The sequence below is a fragment of the Mobula hypostoma genome, chromosome 5 (assembly GCF_963921235.1).
Source record: "Mobula hypostoma chromosome 5, sMobHyp1.1, whole genome shotgun sequence".
NCBI lineage: Eukaryota > Metazoa > Chordata > Chondrichthyes > Myliobatiformes > Myliobatidae > Mobula > Mobula hypostoma.
This window is the reverse complement of record NC_086101.1, coordinates 160,058,378-160,082,555: the sequence shown is the minus strand read 5'-3', so window position 1 is coordinate 160,082,555 and position 24,178 is coordinate 160,058,378. Positions and strand designations below refer to the sequence as shown.

Below are 24,178 nucleotides of genomic sequence, written 5' to 3'. Positions count from 1 at the left end.
TTGGAGAACAGATGGAAATCACATCAGACATAATATTCACAAGGCATTGCTATTTCAGATAATAAAAATAATCATTGACCTTTGAGTTCCATTGAACTGAATAGAATACTTGCCCCAAAATGTCCAAAAGGATAACTTGACATGTAATACATGGGTAGATTTTGAACATATTTCATTATCATGACCAATTAAGTAATTACCATGCAATTAACTCTACTTTATAGAAATAAAACATGAAAAATATACATTTATACTCATTCATTTTGCAAAAGATGTTTTAGAATACGTCAGATGAAGTCACTAATAAAATGATAAATTTATAAATTAATTATATGGACTAACTCAATAACCATAAGACCATAAGACATAGGAGCAAAATTAATCCATCTGGCCCATCAAGTCTGTTCCGCCATTCAATCACGTCTGATCCTTTTTTTCTGTCTCCTCCTCAATCCCAGTTCCCGGCTTCTCCCTGTAACTAATGAGCCGTGGTTCATGTTAACTAATTTTTGCATTAGCAGTAAACATTTATTAAATAGAGGGCTATGGGTAATCCTATGCGTCCCGCGTGGCCAAGTGGTTAGGGCGTTGGGCTCATGATCTGAAGGTCATGGGTTCCAGTCTCGGCCAAGGCAGCGTGTTGTGTCTTTGAGCAAGGCACTTAACCACACACTGCTCCAGTCCACCCAGCTGAAAATGGGTACCGGCAAATGCTGAGGGTTAAACTTGCGATAGACTGGCGTCCTATCGGGGGGTGGGGGGGAGTCTCGTACTCTCAGTTGCTTCACGCCACAGAAACCGGCATAAGCACCGGCCTGATGGGTCATAATGCTTGGGACAGACTTTAACTTTAACTAATGGGTAACCCCAGGTAATTTCTAAGGTAAGGACATGTTCGGCTTTGTGGGCCAAAGGGCCTGTATTGTGCTGTAGGTTTTCTATGTTTCCACTTGTACTTTGCCACAGACTTTCCATGGGGTTTTGCAATGGATTTAAATTCACTGTGAGCCCACATTCTGTAGTCTCTGAAACCCATTGCACTGAAGTCAATGGAATGCATTCAGTGTCAGAGTACAAGGTGTTGACACGGCTATATAGCGAGCTCAGCATTATTAACTTGGGAGAATCTTCTAAAGCAGCATGCATCCTCAACCAAACAGACTGAATAATTGTAAATGAGAAACACAGGCCAATACAGGAAGTACAAATGGGGATATTTAATTTGAAATAAATCATGCTACCTGCAACCAACTTTTCTGAGGAGAACTGTTCCCACTCAAGCAAGTTCTGGACTTAAAGGGATCAATGATAATTCTAAGATCATTGTGAAGGAGATGCACTATTTCAGTGCTGTACTCTACATAGGCCACAATAATGGAACCCAGTCCTACAGGGATTTTCTGGTAATTTGCTGAGGTATCAACTCTCCAATGTCTGAGATTCCACAGGATCAGATTCAATGAGAATTCTCAGCTGGGGAGGTATACATTTCTTTTTAAATTTTACTTTATATCCTATTGATTTGTACGTGTTTTGAATAACTATTTTCTATTTTTAAAACAGTTTTCTTTTTAATAATTCAATGAAAGGAGGCAAAGCACTACTTCCAATTTTCTTCCTGTCAAAAGTTCAGAATATTCTGAAACCAGACACACAGCACAACAATCTCCGACTTCTCACCCCTGAAGCCATGCTGTGTGTCAGTGCAAAGAGCCAGAAAGATGGACAAAACTCGTTCAACCCAGGCACAATACATGTAGTCAGTAAGAGACGGTATATAGGAAGTGAGGCAGCAGATCAGGTTCAGCAGAAGTCACAAAGTCAAAGAAATTTTCTAAAACAACTATTTACCTTTTTTAAGAATGCACTAATAATAATTAAATGAAAATAACATCTTGATACCTTCAAGGTTGCTTGGCAGTACGTGGTTAAAAATTAATTTGAGCAGGCACGGTGAAACCCCCGTTATTGCTATGAGTTTATTGTGTTTCTATAACATATGTAAATCTAATTCACAATGTTCTGTGAATATGGCTGTTAAATCTCTGGTGAGATACCGTTACAATAAAGATACTGAAAGGAAAATGAGTATCAGTCAACATTTTTTCTCTTTTCATGTTTAATTGCCCATATATGTCAGCAGAGACTGCTGTTCTAAAGAAAGCATTAATATTAATAGCTTTAGTTTTACTGCAATATTTAAATGACTATCTTTTCAGAGCAGAAGAGGTAATGGGAGTAGTGAGAAAGACTGCTGATCAGAGGACACTGCATCATTTTATTACATGGTGCAAGGAAGAAAAGAGCAACAATGCCATCAGGGAATAGGCTGGAATATTGAAATACCAGTGCCCTGGAACAGAAAAGCCTACAAAAATTAGTGGCTACAGCCCAGTCCATCACAGGTAAAGCCCTGCCCACCATTGTGCACATCGCAGGAAAGCAGCATCCATCATCAAGGACCACCAGCATCACAGACATGCTCTCTTCTCTCTACTGCCATCAGGAAGGAGGTACAGGAGCCTTAGGTCACATACCACTAGGTTCAGGAACAGTTATTACCCCTCAACAAATCAAACTCCTGAACCAGAATAGAAAACTTCATTCACCCCATCACCGAGCTGATTCTACAATCTATGGACTTCACTTTCAATGACTCTGAAATACGTGATCTCAATATTTATGACTTATTGATTTATGACTATTACTTTGCTTTGTCTTTTGTGTATTTGCACAAGTTGTTGTCTTTTGCACATTGGTTGCTTGACCATTATTGTGTGCAATTTGTCATTGATTCTATCGTGTTTCTTAGTACTATGAATGCCTGCAAAAAAAGCAAATCTCAGGGTAGGAAATGGTGACATATATGTACTTTGTTAACAAATTTACTTTCAACTTTGAATTTTAAAAATGAGGCCTGTATACAGAACATATCTCCTTGTAGCATCACCTTGCCAGATGCCCTGATTATATAAGCATTGGTTCAGTTTGCACCCATTGGAATACCTTGGACAATAAGCTGCCTGTTGAAGGCATGGATTCAAGTCCCTTTATGTTCATCTCAGTTTCCTGATGAGCCTCAAAGGAGTCCAGCTCATCCCCACTGCTAGCAAATAATGCAGCAGAGCTTGGAGATTTTGGAGTACATGAGCCCTGAGATCGATCTGAAATCTCCTCTCCTTCACTGTCTGCATCAATGCCATCAAAGTTGAATCTATAAAAACAATTAGTTAAGAACATAAGATCATAAGACACACAGCAGAATAAGGCCATTCAGCCTACTGAGTCCTCTCTGCCATTTCACCATGGCTGATTTATTATCCCTCTCAACCCCTTTCTCTTGCCCTCTCCCTGGAACACTTGATACTCTGGTTAACCTACAAATTCCCTAGCTTGGGATGCAGCACTAACCTGATTTTCCCAATCTACCTGCCTATTGAACCCCCCCCCCCGACTATCGTAAGGTTGTCCTTATTACATGCCTTTTCTATTTCATGTTAAACTTCAGCTCATCCCACTGACTGCAATTTTGCCCTGTCAAATGTCAGTCCATCTCACAGTCTCACAACACACTGCATCAACTTGTATATCAATTGTCCCATGGTCAGCTCAATTGCTTTGTTTCCCTTCCCCTTGCCAACTTGGTTTAAATCCTCTCCCACAGATCTAGCAAACCTGCCCGCAAGGATATTGGTCCTTCTCGGGTTCATGCGCAACCCATCCTTTTTGTACAATTCATACCTTCACCAGAAGAGATCCCAATGATCTAGAAATCTGAAACGCTGTCCCCTGCACGACTTCCTCGTCCACTCAGTCACTTGTACCATCATCCTATTCTTGCCCTGACTAGCACATGGCGCTGGAATAATACAGAGATTACTTCCTTAGAGTTCTCTAACTCCCTGTACTCACTGCATAGGCCCTCTTCCCCCTTTCTACCTACTGTGCACCATGTCCTCTGGCTGCTCACACTCCCTCTTGAGAATCTTCTGCAGCTTCTCTAAGACAACCTGGACCCCAGAACCTGGGAGGCAACACACCACCTTGGATTCTCTTTCGTGGCCGCACAATCTCCCATCCATCCCCCTAACTATCGGTCTGCTTGACTTTATTGTTTCCTGCTGAGCCTCAGAGCCAGCCACAGTGCCACTAACCTGGCTGCTGCTGCTGTGCCCTGATAACTCATCCCCAGCTCCAGTTCCTTGACCTTGTCGGTCAGGAGCTGAAGCTAGCTGCACTTCCTGCAGATGTGGTTTATTAGGGACACCATTAAGTACCCTGAAATCCCACATCTCAGAGGAGGAGCATTCCACTGCCTGAACTACCATCCTGCTTAAACTTGCTATGCCTCTAACATCTCAGATTTTAGTTCTAGCCTGCGCCTGTTCTCACTCAAGCCCATTCAGCCAAAGCCTGACCACTCTAACACTGTCCACTCACACAATGGCCACTCAGCTCAAAACCCGTTTCTTTTTACTTGTTCGTGCAAATTAACCCTAGTTACTATTCATCCAAGCAATCTCTCACTCTGCAGACAAGGCCCTGCTCGCTTTTTAAAACTGGTGCATAAAGTCCACAAGAACAGTCTCTAGTTCACATTGCGATCTCCCATTCCGCAGACAAGTCCTAACAGGACACACTCATTTTTTTAAAACTCAAGCCAATACCACCAAATCAATATTGCAGTGTGATATCTTTACAGTGATAACTTACACTTCATTGACATTAGTTTAAGAAGATGCATTGCCAATAATTGCCAATTTACAACCAGGATGGCTCAATCCTGTAATCATGATGGGGTTACAGTACAGCATGGATTTTGCTGGCAATTATTAGAATTAACAGAAATATAAAAGTTATACTATTAAATGCACAAGACAAACTTTTAACTATTTCATTTAACATTCTGGATACTACATATTATTCTGCTTTTAGATACACAAAAAACGATTTTGTTTTAAAATTGCTTGAACCTTTTATTTAAATGTTCAAAATAATTATGTAAATTATTTTGAGTAAATTAGTTGAGTAATTGAGTAAATTAGTTTAAGCAAATACAAATAAAACTGTAATAACAGAAGGCAAAGTAAAGTGTAGCAGCTTGAGGATGTACAGTGCACGTAGACAATAAGGTGCAGGGTCATCACGAGGTAGATTATGGTCAAGAATCCATTTTTCCGTACTAAGTAACCATTCAATATGACAGCAGGCCTGAGGTCACTTTCTAGAAAACATCAGCAGAGTGTCGAAACTTCTACAAGTAAAAATTAAAAGAAAGCTTTCCCTAAGCTTATTGAAATAAAAGTATACCTATAGAAACAGATGATCTCTATTACTGGATTTGACAGTCTTTTTCTCCTCTTTCATTGGATGGCAAAGGTGCCATCAGATTTTTATCTGAATTATTTATATATACTCCCATCCTTTCAGTAAAAACCAATTACACCCTCACCTTTTATAGAAATCCAAAATCAATATCCTCCCACATTAATCAGCTTAAAGCAATTATGGAAACAGATTAAAAATAAATGGTAAGATAGACTCTTGACCTCACTAAAGATAGATGATAAAGGTCTAATTTCAGTGATGTGTAGCCATAAAGGAAACACTGATTACATTATAAACCATTAAAATGAACACAATAATTCAAATCAAAATGTGCATGTTATTTTGAATAGAAAACTCATACTATTAAAACTTACTGTGCCCTCATTGCCAAATAAAATAGAAGTTAAAATAATGAGATAGAAAGGGAGCTTTTAACAACTGTCAGGGGCAAGACACATAAGTAATCATTAAGATTATGGAAAATACAGGCAGGATTTGATGAAGTTAAGATGCAAGGCAAAAAGCTATCAATCATCATTAAATGTAATACTTAAAAGCATTTGAAGCTTACACAAGTCAAAATTGAATTTATCAAGGACTGAAAAGGAAATCTGCATCTTGAGAAAGAACTGATGAAATTATTAAACAAGGGTCTTCACAAAGGAAGCAGATTATGTGAGAACAAACTCTAACGAGCTGCAGTATCACTGCCTCAGGGTCCTGGGTTCAAGATTCAAGACTGTTTAATGCCATTTCCGAAACAGAAATGTAAAGGAAAATAAAATAATTGTACTCTGGTTCTGATGCAGCGCAAAGAAGATTTAAAAATCATAATAAATATAAATACACAAGGTAAATTATATTTCTAGTAGATTGACTGTATGTCCATAAAGTGACGCTAGGCACAGGATTGTCTGTACATAAGATTACTGACAGGAAATGATAAAGTAGCGGTGGTAGGTGTGTGGGATGGGGTAGTGAGTGGAGGTGTTGATCAGCCATACTGCTTGGGGAAAGTAACTGTTTTTGAGTCTGGTGGTCCTGGCATGATGCTAAGTAGTCTCCTCCCTGATGAGAGTGGGACAAACAGTCCATGAGCAGGGTAGGTGGGATCCTTCATGATTCTACTGGCCCTTTTCCGGCACCTTTCTGTATATACTGTATGCCCTTGCTGGCAGGGAAGCTGGTGTCGGTGCTGCACTGGGCAGTTTCAACTACCTGCTGTAGAGCCTTCCCCACTACTGCAGTATGTCATACAGTGATGCAGCACGTTAGGATGCTCTCTTCTGCGCGCCTGTAAAGGACGTGAGTATAGGTGTGCATAGCCCAGCTCGCTTCAGCCACCTCTGCAAGTAGAGATGTCGGTGAGCTTTCCGCAGCTGTTGCCTGTCTGGAACTTGGGACACTCTCCCTCTGACTGTGCAGGTTTCCACTGGCCCCTCCAGTTCTCTCCCACATACAAAGGATGCACTGGTAGGGTAACTGACTTCTGTAGGTTCTCCCTGAGCGTAAGCGAGTGATAAAAGAATCAAAGAGAATTTGAAGCGTATGTGAGAGAGACTGAACTATAACATCACAGGGAAATAAACAGGGATTGAGACTGGTGGGGCAGATCTGCTGGGCTGCAGCAGGGGCTTGATGGGCTGAGTAACTTCCTTTTGTGGTGTAATATACAAGAGATTGCAATAGATGAACAGGACACTTGTGGACAAACTGACACAGTGGCCCAACAAGAAAAATACAGCAGCTTAGTGCTTTGCATAATGCTATTACAGTGCCAATGGGCCAGGTTCAATCCTGCCTGCCAGAATTCTTCATGTTTCCTCATGACTGTATGAGTTTCCTCCAGGTGCACCGATTTCCTCCCACATTCCAAAGATGTAGGATTTAGTAGGTTAATTAGTGCACAAGTCCGTAAGACTTAGCAACAGAATTCGGCCATTTGGGTCTGCTCCACCATTCCATCGTGCTTGACCCATTATCTCTCTCAACACCATGCTTCTGCCTTCGCCCCAAAATCTTTGATGCCCAGACTAATCAAGAACCTATTAACTCCACTTTCAATAAAATCAATGACTTGGTCTCCACAGCCATCCACGGCAATGAATCCCACAGATTCGCTACCCTCTGGCTAAAGAAATTCCCCCTCATCTCTTTTCTAAATAGATGCCCTTCTATTCTAAGGTTATGCCCTCTGGTCATAAATTCCCCCACTACGGGAAACAGCTCCATATCAATTCTATCTAAGCCTATCAATATTCAGAAGATTTCAATGAGATCAGAATTCATTCTTCTAAACTCCGGCGGGCACAGACCCAGGACCATCAAAGACTCCTCACATGTTAACCTTTTCATTCCTGGAATCATTCTCATGAACTCCTCTTGGACCCTCTCCAATTCCAGCACATTTTCTCTTAGCTGGACCCAAAACTGCTTGCAATATCCCAATGCAACACAGGTAAAATGCTGGAGGAACTCAGCAGGCCAGGCAGCACCTATGGGAAAGAGCAAACAGTCAACATTTCGGACTGTGACCCTTCATCAAGACTCATGAGGGGTCTCTTTTCCATTGATGTTGCCTGGCCTGCTGAGTTCTTCCAGCATTTTGTGTTGCTTTGATTCCCAGCATCTGCAGATTTTCTCTTGTTGAGAATATTCCATGTGTATATGGTCACAGGGGCATAATTGGTGGCTCGGGATTGTTGGGCTGGATGAGCCTGTTAACGAGCCTAATCTCAAAATAAAAATAAAATGAATTCATAGAACTACAGATAGGATACAAAATTATCCTGCAGGCTTCTTACTTTTAAAAGCAAAAATCTTTGGATTTGCTGAAGGAGAGTGAAAACTGAAGGGGATTATATGAATTTGTGACATCAATTTGCCCCTTTCCAGAAATATTTTTCTCTGGTATTCTGCATTTTGAAGTACACATATGCATGATAGACATTCAGGGATTCGGAATTTTTCAAAAGAGAGATCAAAAACCACAGAGCTGATCAATTCATCAGTTATTTAATTTGGCAAAAATTTTCCATTGAAAATGAAGCTTGAAGTAGAAACTAACGTATCATTAGTCAAAAAAGTTAATCCAATTAATGCTGAAGATGAACAAACCTGCTTGAAGCTGAATGATCTAGTTTAGTTTGCCTGGGTCATTAAAGCCCATTAAACCTAGTAATGAACAGAGAAGCTCGTGCTTTTCCTTCACCAGGCCTCCCTCCAAACCACCGTGTACATTTATGTGGAGTGCTGGCAAAGGTAATCATCATCCATCATCAAAAACCCCCACCACACAGACCATGCCCTCTTCTCACACTGCCATCAGGTATGAGGTATAGAACCCTTGGGTCCCACACCACCAGGTTCAGGAATAGCTACTACTCTACCGCCAACTGGCTCCTGAACCAGTATGCATAACTTTAATTACCACTCTTTTGAACTGATTCTACGGCCTACAGACTCACTTTCAAAATCTCTTTCCAACTCATGATCTCAGTATTCATTCAGTTTTACTATCTGCACTGTTTGTCTTCTTTTGCACATTGGTTGTTTGTCCATCTTTGTTTATGTATAGCTTTTTGTTAATCCTATTGTGTTGTTTCTTCCCTGTAAATGCCTTCAAGAAAATTTATTTCAAGGTAGTATATACTGATCTGGTTTTGATTAAAAAAAATTCTTTGACTTTGGACATTGATGTAGTGTACTGAAAATTCTCATTCCACCAAATTAATGATAATGCCCATTGATTTTGTGTTTTCTGATCTTTAGACATCAGGACAGATGGATTTAAAAACATAAGTCTTTTGAAGATTATGTCTGATGGCAGTGGCATTGGAGAACATAAAGCTAAACTTTGATGTCATGTAGTGCTTTGGATTGTTAATGGCCACTACATATAAATAGGTTCAGATATAACTGTTTCTTCACAAGATTTTTGGTTGATCAAATGCAAAACAGATATTGAACTTCAAATTCCAGACATGCTTTGGGAGCTAATGTACACAACTCAGCAGCTCTAAAGCTTCACTAACTAACTTCTGGCAAATGAACTCTGACCATGTTGTCAGATTTAGAATTCCAATCATGCCTTAAAGTACATTACACCACCTAATATCAGGAAGAGACTGTTTCCAGGAAAAGTAATGTTAATTAAATTCCCCAGGGCAGGCAGATAACAATGTTTTTGAATAATATGCATCACTGAGGAATTCATGTTCAGGACTAATTACCTTTCAGTCTAAAACAGTTTCTTCCACCTAATATCATGCCCCATTTCTTCAGTGACCAGGCCAAAGGCAAACTCTTTACCAGTTCCCTCTCTACCATTTCATCTCAAGAAGCAAAGTGACAAACAAGAACCATGTAAAAGACTGACACAGTTATAAGCAGTAAACTTCACCGAATACCCTGCTGACAAAATAACAACTTATTTTGCTGTGTCATTAATAGCTGAGAGAAACGGCCATGGAAAACATGCGTTCACGGAGATCCCAGAGAATATCTGTCCACCCACTTCCACTCAATGCCAGTATCAAGTATCTTAGAGATATCAAGTATGTTAGGGAAAAAGGCTTGAGAGGCTAGGGAGGAAGAGGGAGAGAGGGAGGACCAAGGGGAAAGGGAGGATGATGGGGAGGGGATAGTATGATAGTGCTAGAACAAATTTAAGCTTAGGGAAACTAAAAATCAAAAATCAGAAAAACCGTCAATCCATCCCATTTCCCCACTTTTTGGCTTTGGCCTATGAATTATTTTCACTTATGTTTGTATAAATCTTTTTCTGAATATCTTTCTCTGTTTCTATGAGACTTACTGAGCTTGGGTCATAATCGCTTTGTGTAAAGAAATGTTTATCTATGTCCCATAAATTTTACTTTGAAACCATGTCTCTTAATTCTACAAGCATTCATAAATGGGAATAGCTTCTATTTTTTCCTATCTAATCCATTATGACTTTATATAAACATCACACCTATTCTGAACTATACTTGCTTCAAGGTCACTCTGCAGGTGTTACATTCTGCTACGATCGACAAACCACAGGAATGATGTGGATGGATTGAAGAGGATGCAAAAGAGACTCGCCAGGATCTTGCCAGGGATAGAGTATGTCTATTATGACAGAGTTCATTTTGCTTGAAGTAAAGGAGGTTGAAGGGAGGGGGACTTGATGGATGTAAATTATGAGGGGCATGGATATGGTAGTTAGTATGAAACTTTTCTTCATATTACACGTAATTACACACAAACAAGCTGCACCTTTAGAGAGAAATGAACAATCAATGCTTCAGGTCAGAAAGAGGTGAAGTAGCCACTATAAAAAGGTGGATCTGGATGATAGGTGGATCCTTGGCAGGGAGGGAGGAGAATGCTATGTTTCTATAACTGATGTGCCCAAAACCAAAAGCTTTGTTTCAGGGTATCAGTGACCACTTGAACCATAAGGCAAAGGAGGCTGAGGGCCAGGTGCTGGAACACACCATTAGAACTAATGGTTCATATGGACATGGTGGGGCAGGGGGCTTTTTATGTACTCTATCGCTATGACAACTGCACCACACCTTCATACTTACTTACTTGAAAAGTATTCCATTCACAATAATTTTACATGAAATTAAGTTGGTATAATCAAATCTTAAAATCTATCAACTATTCGGTTAACATTAAAAACTTATTACAAAAATATAGCAACTTACCTTGGCTTACTGCTAATGTTTGTGGAAGAACTTTCTGCTTTAGCATAGCCATGGTTCTGAGACACTACTAGTGACTGGCAGAAAATACTATCAGGTGAAGGCAAATTGGAAACTTGTTCCACTAAATTATCCTGATCTTCTTTGAGAATTGTGGCACTATCTATTTGATCTTCAGGGCATTCACTTAAAAATGTCCTACATACATTAGACTCTAATACTGCAGGTATGTCGGGTTCCTTAGAGGCAGAGGTATTGTAACCCTGACCGAGATCCTCTTCAGATAGTTTTCCACTCTGTCTGTTTTCAGTACTGGTACTTCCAGTAGTAGCACCATCAATATTGTAGTTTACATCACCCTCATCTACCTAAAAAAATCAAGTAAAGAAAATTTTGTTAATGTGAGACCAAAGCTGGAATACAGTGCAATATAAAACCATAATTGATAAATGCATTAATAGTGTAGTGTAGTGGTCGCCAACCTTTTTAAGCCCAAGATCCCCTACCTCAGCCTTAATGAAAGGCAAGATCTACCCACTAAATCATTTAGAGAAAAACAACTCAGAATGTACCTCCAATGTGGGCCTTTTATTTAGGCTAATTGTATTTGAGTTACATAAAATGCTTCTGTCAAACTTTCAAATTAATTCATCCAAGGAAACACTGCAACTAGCATATCAAACAGACCATAGCTGTCTTTAAGAATATTACAATACTTCATACCCTTTGTAGTAACTTCTACTTTGAAAAAAGACCACTCGACAACTTCATGTCCAAAGGAACAACTTTATCTGGGACGGCAAAACCAATGCGGCAGAGGGGCTTATACACACATGCGCAGAAAAGACCGGAAGTAAAATCCCGCAACCCCGGAAACAACCTCTGTTTACAAACAGCTTTCCGTAGTGGGAGTATTGCTATATTACCATTATCCTAATTGGTATTAACTTATCTTTATAATGCTCACATTACAACACTTCTCCCCATTCAAATTCCAACATTCCCCAAATGTAAAAGAACTGGGAAAAAAAATCAGTGGTGTCATTATCTTGCGTACCACTAAAACTTACACTAATGTCTCAGTAACAGTTTACCAATACAAAACACCTGAAAAACATGGCAGATTCAAAAGTCAGTCTAACAAAGGAACCTGTCCATTCAAATATTCAGTCTGTCAGGAGGTTTGCGAGGGCGCTGTGCTGCAACAGATGAAAATTATTTAATCTAAGTACAGGAGCTGTCCTACTGACAAACACCTCAGACTGTCTCAAGCTGGCTGTCTGTAGTTACCAGCCAATTTCAGGGAACTAGCAGAAAGTATTCAGCCCCCGTCATCACACTGAGTGCAATAGTCAATTTTTATTCATTTTTTTTTCATGTTGAAATAAAATTAAACAATGAAACATAGAATTAAAGGTGCTGTAATGTGAGCATTATAAAAATAAGTAATACTAATTATGATAGTATTTCCCGGTTGCGAGGTTTTGCTTCCGGTCTTTTCTACCATGGTGCATGGCAGGGGAGCTATACACATGTGCACTGGGCAGAAAGAACAGAACTAAAACCCCGTAACCCAGAAACAATCTCTCTTTACAAACAACTTTCAGTAGCGGAAGTATTGCTATATTACCATTATCCTAATTAGTATTACTTATTTTTATAATGCTCATATTACAACAGTATTTGTGTATTTATTTTTCATTTTTTTCAGGATCTACTGGGAAAGTCTCAAAGATCGACCGGCTGGCGACTAGTATAGTGCATAGTTCATAAGAATTGTGAGATTGAAATGTAACATAAAATAAGATTATGAAGGCAATCCATAGTTTATTGTGCCCCTCACGCATTATGAAATGTCTGTTTGTGCTTTTCCAAGCCCATCACATATAAAAAGCAGAAGGAAGCAGAACTTGCTAGAGTGGATCATTCTTCAAGCAAACTTCATTGCTTCCCTAGTTGTGAGATTATTTACAACTAAATATGGGCCATGTACAGGGAAACAGTTCTGAATAGCCAGAACAAGTTCTGCTATTTAAAATGACCAACACTGAACAACAAAGATCTTGCTTCCTGAATATTTTTTGGTGTATCTTATGGACTTTGGCCTATGGATCATGAAAATCGCCATGAAAGTTCCCCATCATGACCTATATTTTTAAATTGCCTACATTTGTTATATCAATTCATAATTGAAGTCAGAATAACAGATGCCAAGATTAAGGAAAGCATTTTTGTTGGTCCACAAATCAAACCAGTCATCAATGACAGGCAATTGGGACTGGAGAAAATGGTATGGAAAACATTGAAAGATGTTGTTGAAAATTTTCTTGGCAACTACAGAGCACCAAACTATGTGCAGCTGGTTGACAAAATACCTCAAGCTTACAAAACCATGAAGTACAACATGTCACTAAAGATTCATTTTCTGCATTCCCATTTAGACTTCTTCCCTGCAAATCTTGGCACTGTCAGTGATGAGCATGGTGAAAGGTTTCACCAGGATATTGCAGTCATGGAGAAATGGTATCAGGGCAACTGGAATCCATCAATGCTGGCTGTTTATTGTCGGACACTTAAGAAAGAAACCTCAGACACTGAGTACAAATAAAAATCAACAACAGAACATTGTTAGTTTAGTTGAATTATTGAAAAGTGTCAGCATCGTTATGCAATTAAATACATTAAATGCAATTAAAGTTAATTTCTTGTTTCTCCAAACTCCTACGTGATACAAGTGGTCTGAAATAATATTTGTGTTCAGCTTCAAGCGGTCTATCATAAACAAAAAAAAATTCTGAGGAAGCAACACTTTTGAAAAAAATTGTTGTCCAGTATTACATACAAACTTGCTGGGGAAGGAGTCTGAATAGTACAATGATGAGCTGCCAAGACTGCTGGAGATGTATGAAGTCATTCAGCACAGAAACACATCCTGTGGTCCTCCATGTCAATGCCAATCATTTTGCCCTTTTACACTAATCCAATTTGCTCATATTAGGAATGCACCCATCTATGCCTTGACCAAAACAACAACCTCTTATTCAATGCCAGCAAGACAAAGTAGCTGATTATAGATTCAGGAGGAGGAAACTGGAGGTCCATGAGCCAGTCCTCACTGGGGGAATCAGAGGTGGAGAGGGTCAGCAACTTTAAATTCCTCAGTGTTATCATTTCAGAGGACCTGTCATGGGCCAGCATATGTGCAATTATGAAGAAAGCACCGCAGCGCCTCTATTTCCTTAGAAGTTTGCAAAGATTGGCATGACATCTAAAACTTTGACAAACTTCTATAGATGTGTGATGGAGGTTAAACTGACTGGTTGCATTACAGCCTTGTATGGAAATACCACCGCCCTTGAACAGAAAATCCTACAAAAAGTAGCGGATACAGTCCAGTCCATCATAGGTAAAGCCATTCCCACCATTGAGCACATCTACATGGAGCGTTGTCGCAGGAAAGCCGCATCCATCATCAGAGACATCCACCACCAAGGTCATGCTCTCTTCCCACTGCTGCCATCAGAGAGAAGGTACAAGAGGTTCAGGATTCATGTACCAGGTTCAGGAACAGGTATTGCCCCTCAACCATCAGGCTCTTGAACCAGAGGGGATAACTTCACTCAACTTCACTTGCCCCATTACCGAACTGGTCCCACAACACATGGACTCACTTTCAGTGATTTTTCATCTCATGTTCTCAATGTTGATTGCTTTTTAAGCTATTATTACTATTTCTTTCTTTTTGCATAGTTTGTCGTCTTTTGCTCACTGGATGTCCGCCCTGTTGGTGCTGTCTTTTATTGTTTCCATTATGGTTATTACATTTATTGAGTATACCTGCAAGAAAATGAATCTCAGGCTTGTATATGGTGACATGTATATACTCTGATAATAAATTTACATTGAACTATTTAAGTGTCTGTCTGATTCTACCAGCTCCTTTGGCCACCTTAACAATGCCTTTCATAATCAATACTTCTTTCACACCACTCCTCAGCCTCCCTCACTCCCAGGAGAAGAGAAACAGCCTATCCAGTTTCTTCCCATTATTACTGTCCCTAGTCCAGAAAACACCTTAGTAAATTACCTCCGTATTCTTTCCTGTGCAATCATATCGTTCCTAAAAAGTACTGACTGGAACTGTAAAGTTTTATAAAGTTAAAGTATAATGTCCCAACTCTTATATTCTATATCCAACTAATGAATGTGCCTTCATCACTAACCTATTTATCTTACATTCAGGTAACAATGGACTTGGGCCTCGAAGCCTCTCTGTTAATCAAGATTCCTTATTCCCTTACCATTTATTCTATATGTTGAACTCCTATTTAACTTCTCAAAATGTACATAATGGGAATAAGTGTCATCTGCCAATGCTGCAACCAACTTTTCATCTGAGTAGGAAACTGTAGATAAAAAATCCAATTTTATCATTCATTCACCACACACACTGACAACAGTCCTTTTAGAGTCTATCTACTCTTCTAACCGTAATAAAAATTCATTCATAGGAGGAACTGTTGAAAATTATAATCAGCTCTGTTGCAATGTTTACTGCCACCAGTAAATGTGTTTAAGATCACTTATCAGGGAATTATTTTATAATTAGTTATTTTCATTATAGTTAACAACAAATAAATGTTTTCCATTAGATGTGATGCATGAAACAGAAGAACCATTTAGAAAACTTGTCACCAACGTCTTTGGACTTCTTCAGAACGGGCCGAAATATTTTTAGTGACTTACCTGATCAACAACCATACAATTGGCATAAATTTCTGCTCTGCCATTTAACATGGAAGAATGCCTTGCTGAAAGTGTAGATGGCTGTGGTCTTGACTTTTTTAAGAATTCTTGTGAAGTATGGCTGAACTCTATAAACAGAAAAGGAATCACAAGTATTTACCATCTAGAAAAGAGTGATTAAATCAAATGAAACTTTTACTCTGTCTCCTAAAGAAAGCATTGCAGATCTGAGAATCTGGAATGACCATTTTGACAAACACTCAGAATCAATAGCCTAGTAATAAGACTCAAAATATGGCACTTTATTTTCATTAGCATTTAAACCATGCATTACAAAAGGTAGATGGTCATCAAATAGTGAATCCATTTTGGTTTTTTTAAGGATTCCTGTGAGGAACACTTGTACACTGAGAGTACAAACAAAATGATGCAGATTGTATAAAGTGACTCAGAATTCAGATGACCTGAACTAGGATTGATTTTATACATACAGTCTGAGTGTATTCAGCCTTCACCCAATGGATTCTGCTTAAAAAATAATATTGTGCTTTTGGAAAGAAGCTGTTGCAGTTTTGAACTTGCATGAGTTCTGTTTGCTACATAAAGTGGCATCTTTATATTGCAGTCGTATCAACTCTGAGGGATTAAACACCCAAGGAAAAGTTCCTTTTACCTTAGTATGCAGGATATTGAGTACCTTCATGTCAGAATTAGATGAGTAATGATTTTGCAATTCTATAATTTATTCTGATTTGTGGTAACCCATGATCTGCCCCCACAGTAACATTTTTTGTAAAAACTCTTCAAGTAGAAATTTTCTAAAATTTTTATCTAAAAATGTCTTTGATGTCAATAGCATCTATAGGTGGACCATCATCCACAATTCCAGCAATCTTCACAATAAAATTCAACTTGTAGTCAGGTAATACTACAATGCAAAGAGCCATCTTTTGGGGGGAAAAAATTGCAAAATTTGACCAGATTAATGATTCACACAGAATAGCAGCAGATTTACATGGAGGCCAGGAGGCACGGCAAAGCAACATTCCCCATATTTTGCCGCCACACCCACAAGACACTGGTGAATGATTATTATGAAATTTGAATATTTGCTCAGGAAATCATATCACAAAATATGTAGTGCAATGAGTGTTCATTGTTGTTACTGAAATAATACTCTACTTCTGAAGTTGCTTTCTGGACTGCCTCAGTAATACTAGAATCAGTAAGATTAAATTAGCAAACCTTAATTATTAATCATGTTGATAGGAGTACTAAAATAAACTTTAGTGAGAATTAATACAAAGTTGTACATAAGTATTGTACCCTGTGCTGTATATTAGGCTTAACTAATATTTGATGCAATTATGCCCTATAGAATCCCTTAAGAGTTTTTTTTATTTTCTTGTCCTATAATTTCCAAGATCATAAGGCATTCATTTTCTACATGGTAATACATACAAAATGCTGCAGGAACTCAGCAGATCAGGCAGCATCTGTGGAACGGAGCGAATAGTCGATGTTTTGGGTTGAGTCTCATCAAGGCTGAGAGGGAAGGGGAGAGGGGGAGATACCCGAATTAAAAAGGTGGGTGGAGGGGAAATGGCCCGTTGGAAGGTGATAGGTGAAGCCAGGTGGGTGGGAAAGGACAGGGGCTGAAGAAGTAAGAATCTGATAGGAGAGGAGAGTGGACAATAGGAGAAAGGGAAGAGGGGAACCAGGGGAAAGTAATAGGCAGATGAGAAGTAGTAAAAGGTCAGAGTGTGGAATGGAGGAAAGTGGGGGGAATTTTGTTCCCCGGAAGAAATTGGTCTTTATTCCATTAGGTTGGCAGGTACCCAGACAGAATACAAGGTGTTGCTCCTCCACCCTGAGGGTTGCCTCATCTTGGCACAAGAGGCCACGGATCAACATGTCAGAATGGGAACTGGAATTAAAATGTTTGGCCACCAGGAAGTCCCACTTGTGGCGGTTGGTGTGAAGGTGCTTGACGAAGCGGTTCTCCAATTTACAATGGGCTCACCAATGTAGAGGGGGCCACATTGGGAGCACTGGACGCAATAGAAAACCCCAGCTTGGGGCCCTGAGTAGAGGTGAGGGTGGAAGCGTATGGGCAGTTGTAGCATTTGCAGGGATAAGTACACAGAGGGAGACTGCTGGGGAGTGACAAATGGACAAGGGAATTGCAGAGGGAGTGATCCCTGCAGAAAGCGGAGGGAGGGAGGTAAGATACATTTAGTGGTAGAGTCCCTTTGAAAATGGCAGAAGCTGCAGAGGGTAATGAAATGGATATGGAGACTGACAGCCTCTATCACTGTGGCGATGGCAGGAAGATGTGGTGAGCACAGATGTGTAGGAAATGGAGGAGATGTGGGTGCGGGCAACATCAGTAGTAGAGGGAGGGAAACCCTGCTCTTTAAAAAGGACATCTCTCATTTTCTATAAGGCTGATCTTTACTTTCAGGTAGTGAAGAAACACCAATCTATTTTAGAGATGACTCAATGTAGACATGAAGTGTCACTTGTGAACTACGGTGACTATTCTGTATCGTTGACGGGGCTGACAATGGTACAGAGTCCTGCTGAAAGGCCTCGGCCCGAAACGTCAACTGTACTCTTCTCTATAGATGCTGACTGGCCTACTGAGTTGCTCCAGCATTTTGTGTGTGTTGAATGCTACAGGGTGCTTGATGCTAAATGGGATTTTGGAGCTGGATTATAGAGCCCAGGGAAATGTCTCCACATCTCTGACCTATGTTTAGTACGTGGTGGAAAGTCTTTCCAAATAAAGTAGAGATCATCACTGCATAATTCGGATGCATTGATAATAGGAGCTTATTGAAAGCTAGTGTCTGAAGCCTCTTGTCACTGCTAGAAGCTTGGTAACGAATGCCAAGGGGAAATGTTTAAAATCCGTCTTGTTTGAGATGGATGATGCAGGAACTTGTGTAGCAAGATGACAACTCAACATTTATCTTCAGAACTCCAATTGTTTACAAAATCCTGCTTCATGCAAGCAGAGACTGGGTCTTCATTCAGGGCCCTCGTGTGGAGTGGGATCCTCACGTAGCCTTTGAAAGTCCAGCAAAGTAGTGTTCTCTTCAGTCCTCATCACCCCACCCCCCTTCCTCAATGCCGCACTCCACTGGCAGTGGTGGCTACAGCAGGCAACAACAAACCAAGAAGCTCTCTCTGGAGATGCCACCAACTTGCCCAGTCAACAAAATCTCAGCCTGATCACGTCTGGCAACATCAACATGGCCAAGGGGGTCGTTGCTCTCTGCTGCTCATAACAAAGGAAATACCCCTCTTGCATGGACGTAAGTATGTGCTAAAAATTGCCAGATGTGGCACCTATCAATCACTGTCACAGACCAGCGTGGACTTAAATCTGGGGAAAATCCGAGACTACAGCAGCTTCACACAGCTGAGCTCAATAACCACCCCAACAAATAAATGCATGACAAACGGACAAATAATTAAAGCTCTCTTTGACTAGTACAGATGCAAATCTGTTTAGTCCTTATTTCCTGTCACTGGTCTACTCTTTGTGTTATGTCAGCCGAGTGCGGATGGACAGGTGCAAAGGAGTTTTGTTCATGGATTAATGATACCACTGCTTATCATGCACACTTTGACTACAGCTTGCATAACACAATGTTACAAGTGTTAGATGATGTACTTTAATGTTGACCTAGTGAACCACAATCAAAATTATCCACAGATAAGAACACATGGCCCACAAAAATCCAGCAAATATCCATCCTATTATGCTACAATCTTCTTCTCTTATCTAATAAGCAACATCTGTGTAGCAACTTTTCTTTAAATGACATTGACCATAAATTAGAAATAAAGAACATTTCTTGCTGGTAATGTCTATTTATAATTTCTCTCATTATTTGAGAATATATTTCCCTTCTGGGAGATATTCATGTCTGATTCCCAGTAAGCTAAAAATAGAGATGGCCTAAATGTTGCCATTCTCCCCCTTTTTAAACAACCAATTTATTTATATAACAGACATCCATGGGCCTGTCCACAGAGCCATCAAACAAGTTTTATACCTTGACATATAATGAAATACAAGGACAGATTACAATTAATCAGGAGTTGTTTCAGGAGAGGAGATCAGAGATCAGAATCTTATAACTGAAGATACAGCATTAATTCCAGAGATGATTAAGAGGTCAGAATTTGATGATTACAGGGACAGGGGTGTTTAGAAATATTTGAGATCAAAGCAATGGTCTTCAAAATAAGGACAACACTTCTAAAATTGGTGGTGTTTTACCAGAATCCAATGTAGGATCTGTAAAGCATGGGGATAAATAGGACATGGTGGAAACTAAGGCATGAATTTCCAAAGCTTCTTTTCTATAAAAAGATTTGATAGGGTTTCCCGTTTGCTAATTCTATGCATCTGATCAACCTATAGTTGACAAATTAGCTAGATTGCCAAACCCATTCCATCAATTTTTAGTTGTGGGGTAACTCTGAGATTCCTTAATCATAAAAGGATGGGGAATTCCACAGGCAAGCACTCTCTATATATGAGAGGTAATTGATAAGTTCCTGGCCTACAGTGGAAGGAGGTGAGTTATTAACTTAACTTTCTGCATAATCAATCAAAGAGTTGACGTGCATGTAACAAGAGCTGTATAACTCATCTCCTTCTTCCTTAGGCCATGACCTTATCAATCACCCCTGTTGTGGACACTTTTTGGAGGTCCAAGATCCGTATGCTCCATGACCGCTGGATTAAGTGTGCAAATGTAGGAGGGGACTATGTTGAAAAATAAATGTGCTAGGTTTTCTAAAATTGACTCCTTCTACCTTAGGCCACAAACTTATCAATCACCCCTTATACTTCAAAGTTCTATTTAATAATCTTCAAAATGGTACATTCTGAATTTTATATAGATTGGGAATTAGATGGGAAAATCCTAGAAACATAAAGTAAGGAGACCAAGTTCTACTCATAGTTTTCCCCTGATTTTTTAAGGGACAATACAAAGCATGGGATAAGCTTGGTATCAAGTCTTTGGTTCCATGCCATCATGAGTGCAATGAGTAACATCGGAAGATATAAATTTGGCAAGATGGGGCTTTTCTAAAATAAGAAAAGCAGGAAAAGCTGTAAATACTTAATCACATCAGCAGCCCTATGAAATGAAATGTTTCAAATCAATAACTTTCTTCAGAACAAGGAAAAGTTAGAAATTAAACCTATTTTAGGTTCCAGAAAACAGGGAGGGGTGATGAGAATGCCCATGATCAGGTGATGCTGCTACCTTGAGAAGGCTTGTTAAAACGGGAAATATAAATTAGCATGGAGTACATTTACTGAGAACTCATTACTAACTTTCTGAAGATGTCAAACACAGTTCTGGTTGTTACATTACAGAAAGAAGGTGAAGGCCTTGAAGAGGGCTTAGGAGAGATTCACCAGGACGTTGTTTGGATTAGAGAGTACAGGTTGAGGTTTAAGAAAATCTACTTTTATATGTACCAAATAGATGAACTTATAATTTTCCACATTATAGAACAATACAACAAGGAACTAGGCCTTCAGTCCATTCACAAAATACTGGAGGAATTAGGGGTTTGGACAGTACCTCTGGAGGGAAATAAACAGTCAATTTACACAGACATGTTTACACAGACCATCTATTCTAATCCTACTTTATCTCTCATTTCCACATCAATGCACACCCCCATTTACTTCACACTTTAGCCCCTAACAGGAAATTTCCTGCCACTTGCCTACACAAAGAGCAATATATGACAGACAATTAACCTCGCAACCAATGTGTTTGGAATGTGGGAGGAAACCAGAGCATCTTGGGGAAATCCAAAAAATCATGGGGAGAACATGCAAACAAAACGGAGAGCATCAAACCCAGGTCTCCAGAGCTGTGAGGTGCGAACTGATTTGCTACTGGACCACCCACTGCCAGGGCAGGTATATTCCATCTGTCCATGCCTGATATATTCCATCTGCCCATCTGCCCTGAACTCACCCATTCACTTAGCTTGCTTGTTTTTTTTCTGCTGACAACTCATACTCCTGCTTAGTTTTGTGTGATCAGTAAATTTGCCATCCTCAAGACTTTAGACAGATGCAAAACCCCTTTTCCAAATCCGCACTGGCTCTGCTCATTCCTGTTATACTTTCTGAGGTATTCTGTTGTTCGATCCATTGTTGATCCCAGCTACTACTAGTTGGGCTGCCAAGCTAGCAGGACAGATTAACTCTTAAGAAAGTCAGATCTGTATCTGCAATAATGGTTCAAATCTGCTACCCTCAAAACCACAGGCACTAATATACTGTAGAACCTTTAGAAAGAAGATGACCGATGCAGCCACTTACTCTAGTCAAACCTTTTCAAAACTCTGTGATAGTTTTGGAGATTCTTAAATGCTAAAGAATAATACTAATGATTTGATATAAATGTTTATTTAATTTTAAATTAAACTTGAATTAAATAGTTAATACATCCTAAAAATAAAGATTAGCTTATGCTAAGACTCAGTTAATTCAAGAGAGGGTATGTTTCTCGACAGCATTCATTGTCATAGAAAAGTACAGCACATAAATGGGCCCTTTGGCCCATCGAGTCTGTGTCAAGTCATTTAAACTGCCTACTCCCATTGACTTGCTCCGGGACCACAACCCTCAATACCCCTAACATCCATGTACCTATCCAAACTTCTCTTGAACCTTGAAATTGAGTTCGCATGCACCACTTGCGCTGGTGACTCATTCCATACTCTCATGACCCTCTGAGTAAAGAGGCTTGACAGAAAGTTAATTTATTGCTGTTATGCACGCAGCAAACTTATTCATGACTGATAATGTATGGTGGATTAAAGAAGCATAACATTACAGCTAACTGTTAATATAAATCAACTTGTATTTTCCTTTTTTCTTACTTTTACTACATGGTTAATTAGCTTCCCAGTTTTAAAATAGATTTTGGACTTCATGCCATGGCCAAAACATTGGCTAAATAACTTCTGAAGGAATGATGTAACAAACTCAATAAAGTCATTCATTGTAAACAGCAAACCTGCACATTGTATAACAAAAAGTTTTCAGTATTTCGAGTAAGAAGATCTAATACTTAATTGTATAAATGACTATGCAGCTAAAGTGCTATTTGATAACATCAGGCATGTAATCAACAAAACAATCGCACTATTGTTGAGTGGAATGGTAGAATAAGGAGCAGCGGTATAAATTAGAAGGGACAATGTACGTTTGCAGGAAAGGAGCAATTGGAAGGCATGTGTGCAGAAGTCTATAAAGATGGAGTAAAGATGAGTAGTAAAAGTAACCATCTAGGAAAATTTTGGTCCAATTTCAAAGTCCTGTTTAGCTTCAGTCTGAACTGGGACTGGTTTTGGAGCAAACCCTGTCAATGAGAATGAAGAACAGGATATCTTCATAGGCTAGTTATCGAATTTCTGAGCACAGCAAATCTGAGAAGGATTCTTCATAAGTCTTTTTATTTGACAGTAGTTGAAAATAAGCGTTTAGTGAGGTTGGTGCTCCTATTTACATTATTCTTGAAAGATGGTAAGCGACACACACAAAATGCTGAAGGAATTCAACAAGTCAGGCAGCATCTGTGGAGGGGTATAAACAGTCCACCGTTCAGGTCGAGGCCCTTCTTCAGGATAGGGAAGGAAGGGGTGGAAGCCAGATTAAGAAGGTGGTGGGAAATGGGAAGGAGTACACATTAGCAGATTATAGGTGAGACCAGGTAAGGGGGGAGGTGGGATGAAGTAAGGAGCTGGGAAGGGATAGGTGGAAAAGATAAAGTGATGAAGAAAATTGAATCTGATTAGAGAGGACTGTGGATCACTGAAGCAGCAGGAGAACCAGAGGGTGGTGATAGGCAGGTCGGAAGGGAAGTGGTAAGAAGGTAAACAGATTAGGGAAAAGAAAAAGGATGAGGGAGGGGGAGATATTAAAGAAGTTGAAGAAAATGGTATTGTTGCCATCAGCTTGGGTGTTACCCAAACCAAATATGAGGTGTTTTTTTTTCTCCAACCTGAGTTTGGCCTCATTGTAGCAGTAGAGGAGCTCATGGGCAGCCATGTGAGAATGGGAATGGAAAGTCAAATCCTGCCTTTTGTGGTAGACAGAGCAAAGCCACTCGACAAGGCAATCCCCAGTCTGAGTCCTTTCTCACTGATGTAGGGAAGCACATCGGGGAGACCCTCTTTTGGGATAAACCCCTGTTTTGTCAATAAGAGAAGTGTAGGCTGTGTAGCAACAGATCTGATAGAAGCATTGGCACCTTCTAGAGGTTATCTCTGTCCAGATGAGGGTCTGCAAGACTGCTCATGCTATGATAGGTTCTGATAGCTGCCAGACTGATCACCCTCTAACGTCGCCT

General features: G+C 39.7%; 1 protein-coding gene across 2 annotated transcripts in view; it reads right to left on the bottom strand.

The window, feature by feature from the left end:
• Positions 1-24,178, bottom strand: part of arhgef28a (Rho guanine nucleotide exchange factor (GEF) 28a) — a 410,055-nt gene that overhangs the window by 159,523 nt on the left and 226,354 nt on the right. For both annotated transcript variants that reach the window (XM_063049236.1, XM_063049238.1), the window contains 3 exons: positions 15,771-15,898; positions 11,028-11,392; positions 3,007-3,214 (listed from right to left, as the gene is read on the bottom strand). In XM_063049236.1, coding sequence (XP_062905306.1) covers positions 3,007-3,214; positions 11,028-11,392; positions 15,771-15,898 — 701 coding nt within the window. The remainder of the gene's footprint in view (positions 1-3,006; positions 3,215-11,027; positions 11,393-15,770; positions 15,899-24,178) is intronic.